Source organism: Mesoplodon bidens (assembly GCF_964165515.1).
Source record: "Mesoplodon bidens genome assembly, chromosome: 17".
NCBI classification, from domain to species: domain Eukaryota; kingdom Metazoa; phylum Chordata; class Mammalia; order Artiodactyla; family Ziphiidae; genus Mesoplodon; species Mesoplodon bidens.
This window is the reverse complement of record NC_138174.1, coordinates 63,926,713-63,945,738: the sequence shown is the minus strand read 5'-3', so window position 1 is coordinate 63,945,738 and position 19,026 is coordinate 63,926,713. Positions and strand designations below refer to the sequence as shown.

The window sequence follows — 19,026 nt, the reverse complement described above, 5'->3', positions numbered from 1 at the left end:
CAAAAATTAAAGGACATGCCAAGGTATACCAAGCAAATACCGTGTTTTAAGGGTAGTGACCTTAAAAGGTCATGAAGCCAAATTCAGTTCTAAAAATATTAATGAGCAAAAAATGGCCGTTTATAATACTAAGGGCTATAATTCACAAGGCTGCAATAGCAGTTTAAAATATTTTGACATCAAAACACTGCAGCAACATTCCTGAAACAGACTACAGGAGATGGAAGGAGAAATATAATTTACCTCTCTAAGACTAGTGAAATGGTAAGTAAAGATATAGAAGACCAAATGACATTATGATTGTATAGATAATAGGTCTTCTGGCTATATAACAAATTTTGTATCCTGGTAATAGAAAAAATATGCCTTTCTTCAAGTTTTTATGAAGTAGTAATGGCAAAAAATCCAGAAAGTGGGTAAAATAGAAAAAAAATTCTCAATATCAATGCAAACTAGAAATCAATAACAAAATTTTTAAAAAGGGTTTATTCACTTGGAAGTTAAAAACTATTTACTCTTAAGTAGAAGGGAAGATAAAACACACATCAAGGGACTCCCTTGGTGGTGAAGTGGTAAAAAATCCACCTGCCAATGCAGGGGACCAGGTTCGATCCCTGGTCGGGGAACTAAGATACCACATGCAGTGGGGCAGCTAAGCCCATGTGCCACAACCATTGAGCTCATGCATCTCAACGAGGGACCCCGCGTTCCACAACTACAGAGCCCACGTGCCCTGAAGCCCATGTGCCACAACTAGAGAGAGAAAACCCACACACCGCAACTAGAGAGAAACCCGAGGAGACCTCGCACCACAAAAATTTATTTTCTCTCAGTTCTGGAGGCTGGAAGTCCCAGATCAGAGTTTCAGCAAATTGTGTATTTGATATGGACTCTTCCTGGCTTGTCAACAGCTGCCTTTTTGCTGTGTCTTCACATGGCCTTTCCTCTGTGTGCACACAGTGCGCCACCCTTATGACCTCATTTAACCTTAATTACCTCCTTAAGCCCCATCTCCAAATACAGTCTCATGGGGGTTTAGGGCTTCAACATATGGATTTGGGGTGGGGCAACACAATTCAGTCCATAGCAAAAGATAATAGAATGCACAATTAAAATATATAAATCAATAGGCTCCTAATGAAACTTAAAAGCTTTTGCACAGCAAAGGAAACCATAAACAAGAGGAAAAGACAACCCTCAAAATGGGAGAAAATATTTGCAAATGAAGCAACTGACAAAGGATTAATCTCCAAAATTTACAAGCAGCTCATGCAACTCAATATCAAAAAAACAAACAACCCAGTCCAAAAATGAGCAGGAGACCTAAATCGACATTTCTCCAAAGAAGATATACAGATTGCCAACAAACACATGAAAGAATGCTCAACATCATTAATCGTTAGAGAAATGAAAATCAAAACTACAGGGGGATATCATCTCACACCAGTCAGAATGGACATCATGAAAAAATCTACAAACAGTAAATGCTGGAGAGGGTGTGGAGAAAAGGGAACCCTCTTGCACTGTTGGTGGGAATGTAAATTGATACAGCCACTATGGAGAACAGTATGGAGGTTCCTTAAAAAACTAAAACTAGAACTACCATACGACCCAGCAATCCCACTACTGGGCATGTACCCTGAGAAAACCATAATTCAAAAAGAGTCATGTACCCCAATGTTCACTGCAGCTCTATTTACAATAGCTAGGACATGGAAGCAACCTAAGTGTCCATCAACAGATGAATGGATAAAGAAGATGTGGCACATATATACAATGGAATATTACTCAGCCATAAAAAGAACCAAAATTGAGTTATTTGTAGTGAGGTGGATGGACCTAGAGTCTGTCATACAGAGTGAAGGAAGTCAGAAAGAGAAAAAGAAATAACATATGGTAACACATATATATGGAATCTAAAAAAATAATGGTTCTAATGAACCTAGGGGCAGGACAGGAATAAAGATGCAGACCTGCTAGAGAATGGACTTGAGGACACGGGGAGGGGGAAGGGTAAGCTGGGACAAAGTGAGAGAGTGGCATGGACATATATACACTACCAAACGTAAAATAAGATAGCTAGTGGGAAGCAGCCGCATAGCACAGGGAGATCAGCTCGGTGCTTTGTGACCACCAAGAGGGGTGGGATAGGGAAGGTGGGAGGGAGGGAGACGTAAGAGGGAGGAGATATGGGGATAAATGTATATGTATAGCTGATTCACTTTGTTATAAAGCAGAAACTGACACACCATTGTAAAGCAATTATACTCCAATAAAGATGTTAAAAAAAAGACAGAAAGATAATTTTTGTAAAGGAAAGAACTCTTTGTAACATGAATAAAAGCTAATCAGTTCTATGCATCCAAAAAAAAAAATAGTACCTATTTCACTGGATTATTAGGAGGATTAAATGAGAATATAAAGTGACTTAGCACAATGTCCACCTCAGTAAGTGTGGCCCCTCAGCTAAGTGTTCACATATTTATATGTACATATACATAAACCCACATTTTTATATATACACACACACAGAAAAATACATCGTACATAAATATCTATGTATATTTACATATGTAAGACAGTTGGAGTATGTCAGAAAGAGGGAGAGGATATCATAACCTACTAGACTTATATTAGTGACTTTAAGGGAAAATAATTCTCAATATTTTAAACTATGTCTATCATTTTGTTAAATTATTACTTTACTTGGAGTTATCATCAATTTATGGTAATAATAAAGTTTTACAGTTACATTTTGAAAGACTGCTATATAAACAAAAGTTTTAAGTTGTTTTATAATGTTATTTCTGTAGTTCCAATTTTCACAGCAGTGAAGTTGCCAGACTTTTCTATAATTCTAACAATCTAGAATGTACTGTGTAGTATCAGAGGAATGGCATAAAGTTTAACAATGCAAAAATGAAAAAAAATCTCCAAAATAGACTTTTGGACAAGATGGTGAAATGTGAACTAGAGATATGCCCTCAAACTTTTATACCTGGTACTGATTTCTCCATTAAAGAACCTTGGTTAAAAAAAAAAAAAAATCAGTAGGCTCCATATATTGCAAGCAACTAGTTAAAAGTTATAATGTAAGAACAGACTCCATTTACAATAGCAACACAAAAAGTATATAGGAATAAACTGAACAAGTAGGTAAAGCCTATATAAAGAAAAAGTTGGCAATCTACTTAAGGGCATGTAGAAGGACGTATCTTGTATTGGAAGATTACAATGAAGTCAGTTCTAAGTTAATTTGTAAATATAATCGGAACGTGGAGTGTTTTTTTTTTCCTCTGAAACTTGACAAGATGAGCCTAAAAATTCATGTGGAAAAAGTAGACAAGGAATAATAGCCAGGATTACTCTGAAAAATTAAAGAAGCAGTAGGGACCTCTGCCCTGTGTGCACAGCAGCACAGACTGTACCTCCTGTATCTGTGCTGGCCACCAGGTGCTCCAGCCTGCTCAGGGATGCTGGGGCCACCCACTGCTGTCACCTTGGCCACTTCTTCTCATCTACTTGGAATTAGCAGTGAAACTGTTTTGAAACAAGCTTTGATGACTGAGCAAGGAACCTTGAATTTATTCAGTAAGTTAATCTTGACACTGTATGTGGCCGTCTTGTTTACTGCCCCTTTCGGAACACACTGAAAGACAAGGGAATAATGGCTTTCACGTCACTAATCCCAGGCACAGGTGTTTGGGCTCGTAGTCCATGTTGCCCACTAACACGTGGAGTGTGTGGGAGGTAGCTAAACTGGGAGTTCCAGCCTTGGAGAAGAAAGGGATGATTGTGATCGGAAAGTCAAAAAATTGTGGAATGTCCCTTGCAGTGTTAATGTAGGCAACATGGATGGGCCACATGAACACCCTGGAAGTATGTCACTGCTCCAACATCTTATCCATACATACCAAATAGTACAGTTCCTGTAAAGCATGTCACTGTTGCAAAACGTGTAAACAAAGGGTTTACACACAAAAAAGAAATAATAGTGGTCTTTAAATATACAGAAAGATGATTCATCTTTCTATAATAAGAGAAATGCAGATCAGAGTTAGACTGAGAAAGCAGATTTCAAAAATTCATATGTATGATAATGCACTCTATTGGTGAGTCTTATTTTGCATAAGAAAACAGGGAAAACAAGATATATGTTTGTATTATATTTGTATAAAGAAACACCAGAAGAATAAACCAGAAACTTTGGGGGAAAAATTTGTTACCTCTATGGGCCAAGGGTAGGGGCTGGTGAACAGGGTGGAAAGTGCTGGAATGAGAACAAAAATTCTTTGTGAATAGTTTTGACTTTGCACTCATGCAAAGATTATCCCCAAAATATCATGACTATGCTGAAGTTGAATAAGTGAATTTGAGTTTGGTTTTATTCAGGAAGAAATTGATTCAACTCCAAAGTACAGCAAGTTTCCCTTTGAAGTTCATAATTGTTGTTTTGCTCAGAGACTGGGCAGAATCTACTTTAGATGATTTAAAATTCAATGTCAATGCAATATGTATCTCTTATTGTTTACCATAAGAGCTGTTAAATATATTAATTAAATTTCATGACACTTATTTGTTTTGGTTGGGGAAATGGGGAGGGGGGTCAGGTGGTCAGGTAACTTCTTTTGCATCGGTATTGTGAAACAGATTGTTTCAATTATGTAATTACATAATAAACCAGATGCAGATAGTTAAGTACAAAATCCAATTAAAAGATTACACCTAATTCAGATAAAAGCTCACACTTTTCTAATTATGTCAACTAATTACTTAGAATGTGTGAAAATTTTACGGAGTTCTAGAGAAAATTCCTAGGTTAGCATATCTTCTCCAACAGTTCTTCGGTAAAATATATTTTTTTCAGAATCTTTGTTTCTCTCATCACTCATCCAGAAAAAAGCAAAACCCTCCCTGTATTAGATTTACATCTGATTGGACTCCAAATTTTAAGTTCAGTATGCATGTAGTTCCAGCATAGGGACCTCCAGACAAGTTTATAAACCAATTTACCATTATAATGCTCAACCAGTCTCCTGAAATCCAATCAATTGGATTTTTTTTAGTTTCAACTAATGGCACAGCTCCATTGGTTGTTAAAGGGATACATTTCTGTACATTGTTCCCTCTTTTCTTTAATGAGGTCATATTTGTCCATGGAGATTTGAATTTGTTTCTGCTCAAAGCTCATGAGCACTCCCAATTTAATTCCACTTTTTTTTTTAATTTTTTAAATTTTTTTGCCACGCCGCAGGGCATGCGGGATCTTCATTCCCTGACCATGGATCGAACATATGCCCCCTGTGGTGGAAGCACGGAGTCGTAACCACTGGACCACCAGGGAATTCCCCTAATTCAACTTCAAATTAAAAGTCTGTTTATATTTTTTGGACCTTCAAAATAGTGTGAAATTGGGCCTCAAACTCGTGAAGATAAGCCAGAAGCCATGAATTCTTATGGAAGACTGTTCTTCCTCCATTAAGAACCATGGTGAACTCAGCAAGTTTCTATGCTGTTTCTGCAGGACATTTTGTTTTCTAGGTCACCTTTTCACGTCACTGTGAGTGTAGCACTTCCTTATGTGCACAAGGATATCTCTGACCCTGCTGCCTGCCCTTGGTGGGCCCAAGGCTCTGCCTCCTGTCCTTCTGATACTGACCTTTAAAAACTCACACTTTAGGCCACCTAGGATGAGGATGCTTGAGATTTCCTCAGGGCAGGGCCTTCAGTGTTTGTTATATCCTTGGACTCTTATTCACACTTCTTCTCTACTCTTAAGTGAAATCTTTAATTTAAAAAGTTAAACCATTCTTTTAGAGGGCAATATTAATATTTTAATCTAGCATTTCAAATATTTTCTTTTAGTAGAAGGATTTCAGGATCTCTGGTTCATCATATTGCTAGAAACTAAATTCTTACTCCTTGATTTGAGAACGGCTGCCTTTAATCATACACTTGGGATAGTTTGCTGGGATTTAAGGCTACCCCCTTTGAGGGGAAAAGAAAGAATTTGTCACCACCAGTTCCAATACACATACCTCTCTTTGACATTGTTTCAGCATCAAGTTTACTGAGTTTAACTTATTACCCTTGTTTTGAGCATCTTTTTTGTTCAAGACTCTGTGCTTGGCATAAAAATTCTTGAGGGAATTAGCATAGAGGGAATAGTTTAGTATAGATCAGTGTTTGGTATGCTTTCTACTTTTAGTTGTGATGCCTAAAACAAAGGAGGTGCTGGAGAGAGCTTGAGACAATGTATATGATGGTTCAATGCAAATTTTGGGAAAACAGGCAATGGATTCACTAGACATCTATAGACTTTGAAGTTTGAATGCAAGTTTCCTAGCAAAAAGTAACTATTTGATAGAAAGACACAGAAGTAGCTAAAGACAAATCAGAATTTCACCTTTGAATCTCTCATGTTAATCTCTTGCCAGTATTCTGCATAAAGCAAATGGAGATATTTTCTGTACTGTTACAAATTTAGTTCCTCCTCTCCCCTCTCTATATGTAGCTCACCTGTCATGGTGAGTGATAACCATACAGAAAAATTCACCTCTGTAAAGCCTCCTCTGAACTTCTTCAAGTTAGTTGCTTCATCTGTCTTTCCAGAATAATTTATACAAATCTCTCTTAGGTCACTTATTGTGTGATGTCATTGAAATGCACTGTTTTGAAATTGTTTTTCTTCCTAAATCAATTTGCCTACTCTGGTAATAGTCATAATGAAAGCTTCATTTGTGAGTACTTTATATGTGACTAGACACATAAATATTACATTAAAACTTTATAACAAACTTGTGAGTATTCCATTTTACAGATGAGGAAACTGAGACTTATGGAAGATACTAAGTAAATTTGCCTAAATCTTACCACGAGTAAGTAGCAAGACTAGGATTTTTACCAGATCTGACTCCCTCACCGTGATCTTGCTAACTATGCTGTATGGCTAGGACATTCCCTTTTTTTCTAGTGCCTGGAGTTGTTTCTAGCACTGAGTAGGCACTTGGGAAATATTTACTTAATAAAAAGTTAGCGAACATTGAAACACTGCTTTAATGAAAACTTATGAATTCATAAATGATTGCTAAATATTTACACATACACCAAGGTTTTGAGTTCTGGGATATCAAACAATAGGATTGTGCCAGCTATCAAATTCTAAGTGTTTGTGTGCGTGCACACACACACACACAGTATAAAATGTAATAGGTAAGTAATTGTTGTAGCATTCGAAATTTAATATCATATACTGCAAAATCAAAATACTCAGGTATTGTGTCTTTAATCTGTTTAAAGATTCCCATCACTTGGATCATGATATGGGCAGTACTACTCACATATAGGCCAAATGTGGCCTGCTGCCTGTCTTTATACATATAAAAGTTTTATTGGAACATAATCATGCTCATTTGTTAATTATCTGTGACTGCTTTTGTGCTACAAGGGCAGAGTTGAGTGGTTCAACAGAGATGATATAGCTGGCAAAGCCTAAAATATTTACTATCTGACTCAATAGAAATAGTTGGCCAACTCCTGACATAGATCAGCTATTGTTATATCACTTGGTTAACTATGTTCTGTATTTCCAGCATCTTCAAGAAAAATTTGAAATTCAGCCAGGTGATGCTGGTCTATATATAAATGGACTTCATGTTGATATGGATTCTTATGATTCTTTTAAGTAAGTACTGAATTATTGATACAAACTATGGTTTATATATGAAGGTACACTTTTGTCCTGACTTTAGTATTTGTTAAAATGCAAATAATCACTTTAAAGGTAAAGCAAATATATCTTTTTTTTTTTTGCCGTACACCGGCCTCTCACTGTTGTGGCCTCTCCCGTTGCGGAGCACAGGCTCCGGACGCGCAGGCTCAGCGGCCATGGCTCAAAGGCCCAGCCGCTCTGCGGCATGTGGGATCTTCCTGGACCGGGGCATGAACCCGTGTCCCCTGCATTGGCAGGCGGACTCTCAACCACTGCGCCACCAGGGAAACCCCAAATATATCTTTTTGTTTGTGCAGAACAACTCTGTTATTTTAGTAGAATATTCTCTTGATTGTCTCTGAATGTCAGAACTGGAAGAGACCTTGGAGAAATTTGTTCAGATGAGAAAATTGAAGTTTCTGAATCCTAGACCTATATTTGTCCTATTATTCGAAACTGTCTTTAATTGACAAGTAGGTCCATCACTTAGCAGGGAAGTTTCTTGGGACAGAGCTGAATAGCTAGGGAGCTGTATGCTCCAGAAAAGAACTGAAAGGAATATGAGATGCTTTCCCTGAGTAAAGAAGCTAACAGGAAGAATTTTAAGTGCTTGTGTCTATCAGAAAAGAAACTTGAAATTATAGATGGCTGGATGCTATCTCCTTAGGTTAAAAAAATTCCTCAAATATGCTCTAGTGCAGAATTAGAAAGTCTTGTATTTATCATGGCCATTGACCTGTAAATTAAAGTCATGGGCCAAACAGAAGAGAAGTCAAACTGAATTTATTTTACTTTTTTTTTTTTTTCCAGTACTCGGGCCTCTCACTGTTGTGGCCTCTCCCGTTGTGGAGCACAGGCTCCGGATGTGCAGGCTCAAAGGCCATGGCTCACGGGCCTAGCCGCTCCGCAGCGTGTGGGATCTTCCTGGACCAGGGCACGAACCCATGTCCCCTGGATAGGCAGGCGGACTCTCAACCACTGCGCCACCAGGGAAGCCCTATTTTACTTTAAAGAGAGTCATAAAACTACTTTAAAATTCATATTTAGAATATAAAATGAATTTAGTAAACACAACACTTTAGTTCAGATGTTCAGTTTTAATTGAATTCAATTTGCTTTTATTGAACTTAAATTAATTGTTCATTTGTTTCATTTTCTTAGCACCTTGGAAATATATAGGAAAACACAGGGAAGCATGAGAAGTAGGGTTCAAGTGGGGCTTTTATCTTTATTTAGTTGAATTTTTGGACCTAATCTTGGGAAAATACTAATCTGAGATATAAAGGCTAAATACTACACATAGAGAAGAGCAGTTGTTAGCTCCTGGCAGTAAACTTTAGAGTACAGAAATTACATTTGTGCTCAGGAACAGTGAAAATAGATTTAAAAGAGGGCAGAAATGGTAGGTAGATTTTGGAAAGTTCTCTGTGGCAGTGTATGGGGAAATTTTCGTAACAGGAACATTGTGACGTGTAACTTGGAAAGGCTACAGGTTATTCAAGAGATAGAGCCCCCTTGGCTCCTCCACCTGGTAATTAGTAATCTGCAGCGCGTGTGATACATTTTTGTTCCTCGTTGATCGGGTCACTAGTTAAAACTACTATAATTCCCTTAAAGGCGAAAAAAGAAAATATGTGAGGATATTTACATCTTCTGACATTTTTAGCACAAAATAAACAATCAAAGAAAGGAGTTCTCAGGAAGGATCAGAGCATGTAGAATAAAAAGTATGAAAAGGTTGATGAATGAAAGAAAATGATTCAGGAAAGATGAGAGGAAGGAAATGTCCTATGAAGTTATATCCTGGATCTGGAGAGAGGTGCTTTGCAACCAGTACTTTAACATTGTCGATTTGGAGAAAGAAAGTGAAGGGGGAATTCTTTTTCTCTTTCTTCCTGTCTCCTACCCTTGTCACGTTTTGGGTTGTAGAGCTGGTACCACGCCCACGCCCTAACCCTTCTTCCGCTGATCCCCGAGGAGCCAGAGCCTCCCTGCCTCAGTGTCAGGTCGGCCCAGGTTCACACAGGCTGTGTCCAAGCCCAGCTCTCACCCCCAGGGAGACTAGGACAGTAGGAGGGAGTGGCAGTGACCAGGGAAAGAGGCAGGTAGGACCGAGGAAATTTGAGGAGTTCCATAAATGTGCTTTATGTATCGACCTTAGATGCATTTGCCTTAGAGCTACTTAATAGTCACCCCAGCCACAGAATGGACCAGACTCTGGTCAGGTCCAAGTGCTCAAGAAACTGACTCTGGTACATACTGGATGTTACTCATTTTGATAGCCAGCCTGTTCCTGCTTGAGCAATATCACTACAGTATAACTACCAGAAAGATAGAGGTAACAAAGGTGTCTTGATGTTCACACTTGTGGAGTTTTTCTATATCTTAATAAAGTTGTCTGGCTCACAGTTCTTTTGCCCTCTGGATTAAATATGTATTTGTAATGCAAGCAACCTTAAAATTCAATATTATAAAATCAATTCAATATTAAAATTCGATTTGGTTAATATCTGAATGCCTACTATGCTGTAGAGACTGCTAGATATCGGGTGTCGTGGTGAACAAGACAGAAACATCTTGCTTAAGCAAAATTTACAGCCTAGGAAGATAACTGATGTTAAATAATTGTATTATGATAAGGTTTGTAAAAGGTAAAGTGCAGTGCTTTGAGAGCTTTTAACTCCAGGGATTTAAACTTGTTCTTGATGGAACATGGGGACAGTGCATATCAGATTTCTTCAAGGAAGTGATATTTAAGGATGAATCAGGCAAAGTGGGGAGTTGAGGTTCTGCAAGCATGACATATTTGAGAAAATGCATTGTCTAGTATGGCCAGACTCTGCAGTGAGGAAGAATTAGAAGAAGCTTAGGTCGCACAGGTGGGCAAAGATCAGACTGTGAAACCAGGTTCTGGGTTTTGGCCTTTTGTCTCAAGGGCAGGAGAAGCCAGTGAAGGGTTCTAAGCAAATTTAAAGATAGTGACTATTTAAAAGGAGAAGCATGAGAGGTTATTTAACAATCCAGAGATATAAGTTTTCCTGATAAATAAACCTAGCATATTTCAAGAACCAGTTTTTTTCTATTGGTATCCAAAATTCAAGATTTGAGAAGAGCAAGGAAGAAACTAGTGCTTGTTGAGGGCAACTGTGTGCTCAGTAGTAAATTCATTTAATCGTAATGCCCTATCAAGTGATTATTACTATTCTCTTTTTTATTGATGGGGAAACAGAGACTCAGATCTCACATAAAGATAGGGACATAGCTAGCAAATAGTTGCAGGATTTGAAATTTCATGCCCTCTTCAATGTACCACAGTATGTAACTCTATCTAGTTTTTCTCTTGGTGGTTTTCCTTGGAAACTAGGTTGTGATAACAAAGATGATAGTTACAAGAGCTATGAGGAATATTATAATTCTGTCACACAAAAGTCAATAAGATCAATAAGCATCATAAAATCTTTTAAATGGAGAGAACATTGGCAATACCATCCAAAATTGTTATTTTACAAATGAGAAGATTTAGACTAAAGGAATTAAGAACTTCAAGAAGCCCCACATGAAGAAGTAGTGTTATAGCTCCGACTAAATCTTATTATCGGTGATTTATGATATTCAACTTAGTGCTCTTTTTATCACGCTCATCTTCTAATAGATTTGGGGGGAGGGGCTAAAAACTCTCCTTTGTAAAGCAGTGGTCAGAACTGTCTAGGATACAGACATGCTGAGGTGATGTCATACAGACCAGCTTGAAATACTTCTAAAACAGCCTTCTTAAGAGTTTAGATATTAAATCTCTGCTTTTTAAATGTAGATCTCTGTAGTCCTCCACGAGAGCTGTACTCTAAAGCCCATATATTGCTTTATTCTAATTCTTTTCATTTCTGAAAGGTGAAGTGATTTCCATGAATGAATTTTTGAATGAAGCACTTAGGTTAAATAAAATAAATATAAATTTTAACACTTGGTTTCAAAAAGTAATAATCAAAATTCCTCCTTGCCTAGTAGATTTTTACCGTCTCAAACATGAACATGAACATGCTTTACCATAGTCTATACAGCCTTACCTATCTTTGCAGATACAGGGAAGCACTGCGTTCCTATAGCCTTCACGTCCCAGCTCTTCCACTCGACTGGCTGAGTGACTGAGCAGGAGGCTTCGCCTCTCTGAGCCTCATTGGTGTCGCTTGAGACTTCCTGAGGTTGTTTTGAGACACAGAATGAACTCGATAAATAGTAGTTTAAAGAATCAAACTGCCCTAACTTTTTGTCAGTAGGGTTATTTATTGATGTTGTTACTTTTAGCAGTAATACTTTCTAACATGTTTAAGAGCTATCAAATTATTATTATATATGTAATTAGAAATTTTAGTATGTATTCTCAACAGATGTGAACTTTCATACTTTAATGGGGTTTCCCCTGCATTAAAATTTTATATTTTAGGTCATGTTTGATTTTACCTTGCTTTTGTAGTAGCTTTATCAAAAGAGTGACCAACTATATTTTTTCCTTTCATTTTTGACCTGCTCAGTGGTGAGTATATCCTCACTTCTTTAGTGAAGAGTATAATAAATATACCTTGTTGTCTTATCCTTTAAATAAGAAGATTTTGTTACCACTTTAAAAAAAACCTTAGCATAAGTTTACTCTGGATAACTAGTTAGACTCCTTGTATTATTTGTTAATGAGTTTAATAGTGTATTTTCCTGCTATTAATAAAAATACCAGTGAAACTTGTTTCTAATGTTTTGAGAAATTTATAAACTTTACAGGATTTAATGAAAAATTTTGGCAAATCAAAACAAAACATTTCTTTTCTTTAAACATAAAGTCTTTTGGATATGCTGAAACTAGAAGGAAAAGTGATGAATGGCCTCCGCAATCTTGGGATCAAAGAAGAAGATATGAACAAATTTTTAAAGTTAAGCTCACATGATTGGGACAATACCTATGCATTAGATATTAGACATCCTTCCATAATGGTAAGTATGCATGTAATTCCTCACTTTAAAACCTTTAGTAGACTTCAGAGTTAACATAAAACCAAATATTGGCAGGCTTTAGAGTAAATTTAAGCATTTTGAAAGATGTTGTAGGAGAACTCAGTGAGAAGAAAAAGTAAAACTACAGACTCATCCCCTCTCACCCTTATATCTCCTTTCCCCTTCCTTGTATTCTCTGTACTTCCTCACGAGAATATCTACTCAGCTCATTCACTATCCTTTCCAGCTTTAGAGATAAAAACAAATGAGAACAACATAATAACCACATGAGCAACAGCAACAACAAAATACCAAATGGTTAAAATCTGAGGAATGTAAGAATACCACCTTAATATAATGAATATCTTGCCTAACAATTTGCAGTGGCCTCCTAACGTTCTGGTCCATGTATTATAGCCTAAGTGAATTTTTTTTGAAATCTGATCACATCACTTTCCCTTGCTTAAAGCACAAAAATAGTCCATCATATGGCCTAATAGGTGTAAATGGCCTACTTCCTCCTTTCATATCTTAAACTATGATGTATTCTTTTTTACCACTATCCCTTATCCCGTACTTGGAAAGCAGTTCTTCCTCTCTTTATCCAATTAACGCCTACTCTTTTTTCAGACTTCAGCTCCAAAAAGTACTTCCTGAGAGAAGCTTTCCTTAACTATCCAAAATAGACGATTATTTCATATACGCATTGTGTCAAGGAATCCTCAGGTTCACCTTCAGGTTCAGTGGGTTTGCTAAAAGGACTGACAAGGCCTGGAAGTTGTTATACTCATGGTTACAATTTATTAGAGCAAAAGAATACCAAGCAGTGTCAGAAGCAGAAAGGGCATGGGGTGAAGTCCAGAGGAAACCGAGTACAGGTTTCCAGGAGTTCCTCCTAGTGGAGCTCTACAGGACATGCTGAATTTGATGTGTGACAATCCGTGCAAAGTGCTGCCTACTAGGGAAGCTGACTTGAGCCTGAGAGTTCAGGGTTTTTAAAAGGGGTCTGGCATTTAAGCATATAATGGCCATGTGACTGATGTTAGTCGCTGAAACTCCAGACCCTGAGAGAAAAAGCAGGTATTCATTATAAATCATGTTGTTTGTAAAAACTCTATACAAACTGCTAGAGCATGCAGCAGGCCCTCAGTGTGCAAAACACTCTTTATCAGTCAGAACATTCCAAGAGCTCAATTCCCAGGAGCCAACCTAAAGAACCTTTATCAGGAACACAGTCCCTTCTTGGGAATGTGCAAGGTGTGGGCAACCCAGGCTTGCTGACTTAATCCTCTCTCTCTCTCTCTCTCTCTCTCTCTCTCTCTCTCACACTCTCTCACTCTCTCACTCTCTCACTCTCTCACTCTCTCACTCTCACTCACTCACACACACACGTGTGTGTATGTATCTATATTTATTATGTTATAGAACTACCAATCGCTCTGTATACTTAGAACAGTTATAATTTTACATTTATCCTGTGGTTCTTTGTGATGTCTTTGTTTCTTACTTGACTATATAAACTTCATGAAGGTAGGAATTTTTTCCATTTTTTCTCTCACCATTATATCCCTGGCTGTAGTAGGTACTCAATAAATATAAATATTCCTTGAATGAGTAAGTAAATACTTATCTCAAACCAACATAAAACATAATTTTAACAGTGAAACTCTGGAAGCATTCCAGTTAAAACATAATATAAGTATGTTCATGTCACTGATATGATTTAACATTATTATAAAAAGTATAACTATTAGAAATGAGAAAATAAAAATGTTGCATGACATAAGATTATGTAACTAAAACTTAAGGGAAGCATTTATAATTAATAAAAGATTTTAGTAATATGGGTTTGAAGTAACTGTAAACAGATCAAAAGCTTTTTTTCCAAAAACCATTTGGAAGACATAATGATTTATTCATAATAACATAAAAATTTAAATACCCTTATAATATCTTAATAACTACTATGTGATAAAATAGTCTTAATAACTAATAATAAAAACTACAACTTAACTGATGAGTTATAAAAGAAGGATAAAAGGACACATGGAGAGTGTTAATTGGCATAGCCCTTTAAAAAAATTATGGCTGCGGTGCTATTAAAAAATGTTCATATATACTTGAGCTAGTAATTTCACTGGAAACTTCCATAAAGAAGTAGGAAATGGAGAAAAATCGTTATATCCAAAGATATGATCATTACTGCATATTTTTGAAACAAATAGAAACGAGTTAGCTATAAACAGAAATGTTGTAAATTGTATAACCACACTATTATTCAGAGATCAAAATTATGTTTATAGATATGTTTTAATAACCAGGGATAATGACTATGTCCTCATGTAAAGTAAAAAATATAGATTTATATGATATCTTCATGTGAAAAGATGGACAGAGGATCAGAAGGAAATCTATCAAAATATTAAGTTACTAATGGGTGATGTGGTTTGGTCGGTATTTTTTTTCATGCTTTTCTGTAAATTTCAGATTTTAACAATGGGCATTATTATATGATCAGGAAAACAAGTTTTTAAGGGAAAAAAACATAACTTCACTGGACGTCATACTGTTTGTTCTCCTGTAAAAATTTAAGGGATTCCCTCTGAAGTATTGCAGTTGTTACAGTTACTTTTGTCCTATGGGAACAGCCGTCCCACTTATAGACTTAGTCCACCATCCAAGAATCATGGAACAATAACAGCACCAAAGAACTACCATATTCCCTGAACATCAGAGACCTCAGACTGAGGACAAACCACATATGTTATTAATTAGTTACCATCGTATTTTCTAGAACAATTTTCTAAATGATTTGTTTGTTGATACAATTTGTTTGTTTGTTTGTTTTTTACTACTCTTTAGACCATATTCTCTCATTAGCTAGATTTTACTCTTTCTTGGATATCTTTAAACTCAATAGCAGATATCTTTTCTAATAATGTTTTATCAGGAAAAGGAATGACCATGTTAGTAATCTTAATACTTTGTGCCTCTTATTTTAAGCATTTATGCTTTTGATCATTTTTAGAAGAACGCTGAGAGTAAGTCACACTGATAAAATGAGGGAAGTAATAATTTTCAAGGTTATTCTGGACATAAGAAATAGTCCTGTAAAGAAACTGTCCAGCTCCATTTATAAAGTAACATCCTGTTCCTCTAAGGTTGGCTGCGGAAGACAGTCACTCACATGGGGGGAGCAGCCCTGATGCTGTTCCCATTGCCTCCACTGCCCACAGAGTCACAAAGTCTCCTCCTATACTGCTGTAAAGTCTCCTTTCTTGCCCAACTCTTCGACACGTTCAAGAGGCTTTCTTTTACAAGGAACTTCTATCTGAGAATGTCATGAAGTAATTTTTATTGAGGTGAAATATACGTAAGATAATGCTTTTTTAACCATTTTAAGTGTGCAATCCATTGACATTAAGTAGATTCACAGTCTCGTCCAACCATCACCATTATCCATTTCCAGAACTTTTTCATTATTTCAAATAGAAACCCATTCCCTTCTCCTCTAAGTCCCCGGTAACCTCTGTTCTACTTTTTGTCTCTATGAATTTGCCTATTCTAAGTACTTCATGTAAGAGTGATCATACAGTATTTGTCCATTTATGCCTGGCTTATTTCACTAGGCATAATGTTTTCAGGGTTCATCTATATTGTAGCATGTATCAGAATTTCATTCCTTTTTAAGACTAATAATTTTTAAAGTATCTTTTTTACTAACTATTAAGGGAAGCTTCATGTCTCAATTAAATGCTTCTATTTTTCCACTTGGAAAGTGCCTGGCTGAGTAGAAAATTATTTCTGAGGCTTTATTCTCTAGATGCCTTAGAAAAATCAACTGGCACAAATGCAGAGCTCTGAGGTCTCAGTACTCTTCAGCTTGGTCTGTCAGACCAGTAAAATTAGTTCACACATCAGCTTTATTTTTGTTTCATAGCATTTGCTACCACCCAATATGATATGTATTTGGGTTTTTTTTGTTTGTTTGTTTGTTTTTTTGAGGTACGCGGGCCTCTCACCGTTGTGGCCTCTCCCGTTGCGGAGCACAGGCTCCGGACACACAGCCTCAGCGGCCATGGCTCACGGGCCCAGCCGCTCCGCAGCATGTAGGATCTTCCCAGACCAGGGCACGAACCCGTGTCCCCTGCCTCGGCAGGCGGACTCTCAACCACTGCACCACCAGGGAAGCCCTATGTATTTGTTTATAATAACCTTCCAGTGGAATGTAAGTGCCACAAAAACCAGGACTTTTTAAAATATCTCCAGCATACATCAGGTCCTATTGAATAGGAAGCACTCCAAAAAAAATCATTGACTGTCTTAATGTCAAAACATTTCATTCATGAATGAAAGCAATACTTTGCTTTTAATTCTTTTTCCCCTGGATCTGTCTCCCCACTTACTTTTTATCTTTACAGAGAAAGCTGAGGCCCTGAGTTAAATCACTTCTGACCTCTGTGTTTATACCCTCCCCCTCAAAAAATCTTGGTGGTTTATTTCTTAAAAGTCTAATTGACAGTTAAGTAAGAATTTGAGGTTCATTGGTATTCTTCCATCCCTGATTTACCATTCCAGCTTTCTCTATCTCAGACATCAGGAATCACCTCAGGTGTCACTGGAATTTTGTTAAGAGTCAGTAAAAACAATCATAGGATTATATGTTTGGCTCCTTTGGATTGTAATTTCAGTTCACTGTGCCAGACCACAAACAGTGACAGAGGCTTTGGTCATATTCTAGCAAAACTACCCCTGCAACTATTTTCTGTACTGTGATGTTGATGATGTAGCCATATTCCTGGGGCGTTTATTATAACTTTCTTTAATTTTCTCTTCTTTAATGTTCCTAAGTCACTCTAGCCACTTGTCATTATATAAAAACAATTCTAATTTTTTGTTATTGTCACCAAGATGATAGTGATACGATTTTTTTTAAAAAGGCACCAGTAGGCACAGGCAGAGCTTATAAGTTCTTTAGCTAAGAGTGTAACTTGCCAACCACAGTGGATCCCACAGTCATAAAGGCAAGTTTCCCTGTCCACGTCCAGTGATGATGTTGTAAATCAGTTGACTATAGACATATGGGTTTATTTCTGGACTTTTAGTTCAATTCTGTTGATCTGTATCTTATCCTTATGCCAGCACCACACTGTTTTGTTTTGTTTTTTTAACTGTAGCTTTGTAGTAACTTTAAAAATTGGGAATTTTGAGTCCTCCAACTTTATTCTTCTTTTTTAAGATTGTCTTGGCATCCTTGCACCTTTTCCTTTCATTATGAATTATGGAATCAGCTTGTCCATTTCTGTTAAAAAGAAAAAAAAGACAGCTGGAATTTTTATTGAGATTTTGTTGAATCTATAGATCAATTTAAGGAATATTGCTATTGGAATATATTACATCTTCCAATCCATGAACACGGGATGCCTTTCCATTTATTTAAGTCTTCTTTAATTTCTTGCAACAATGTTTTGTAGCTTTCAGTGTAAGTCTCAGACTTGTTAAATTATTTCTAAGTATTTTACCCTTTTTTATGTCCCTATAAATGGAATTGTTTTCTTATGTTTAATTTAGGATTTTTCATTGCCTTTTTTGTTGTTGTTGAAAACTGGACCTCTTGAATATTGTATTGTGGCACTTCTGGAAGTCAGATTCTCACCCCTCCCCAGGGTTTGTTATTGATGTTTGCTGTTGTTTTTGTTATTTGTTTAGTGACTAATTTTATAAATTTATAAATTTTTCATGTGTGGCCACAGAAGTGTCTGTTATGTTAGCCTAGTCATCTGCTAAGTATTGGACAGAGATTTACTTACACGCCTCGAACCAGAAAATCTCCCAGTCTTTGCACAGGGGCTCTGTGTGTGTGGCACATGGAGGGAGGGGGGGCAGCACACGCTAAACATTCAATCAGGCGGCCTGCATCTCTGCATTAGCCTTCAATTCTTGTCTGCATAGAGCTTGGAAGTCAGCCAGGGGTGAGAAGAACATAGGGCCTTCTCGGGTCTTTCCTGAGCATGCACGTGTTCCTGGGCATGCACATGGCCCTGTAGATTTCCAGGAATACGTCAGAACTTCTCAAAGCCCTGTTTCCCGAGACATCTCATTCCCCAGCCTTTCCTCACTAAGTTTGTGGTTACTCTATTGTGTGTCCCAGCCATTTTCTCTTGTCTCAGAAGTGACTAAAACATTTGCCTGTAAATGTTCTCCATAAATTAGAGTAGCAGCTTTAACACTAGGCAAATCACAAGTTAGGCAGGATAAAGGCAAGACTTTTCAGAAGGTTTTCTAGGGAGTCACCAGAGAGTTCAAACAAAAAGTTATAATTCATTCAGAATAAA

The 19,026-nt window shown here is 37.0% G+C and overlaps 1 protein-coding gene across 1 annotated transcript in view; it reads left to right on the top strand.

Annotated features, from left to right (window-relative positions):
* UGGT2 (UDP-glucose glycoprotein glucosyltransferase 2) overlaps positions 1 to 19,026 on the top strand; it is a 180,283-nt gene that overhangs the window by 54,204 nt on the left and 107,053 nt on the right. Inside the window, exons 11-12 of the mRNA XM_081215000.1 lie at positions 7,593 to 7,684; positions 12,541 to 12,691. Coding sequence (XP_081071126.1) covers positions 7,593 to 7,684; positions 12,541 to 12,691 — 243 coding nt within the window. The remainder of the gene's footprint in view (positions 1 to 7,592; positions 7,685 to 12,540; positions 12,692 to 19,026) is intronic.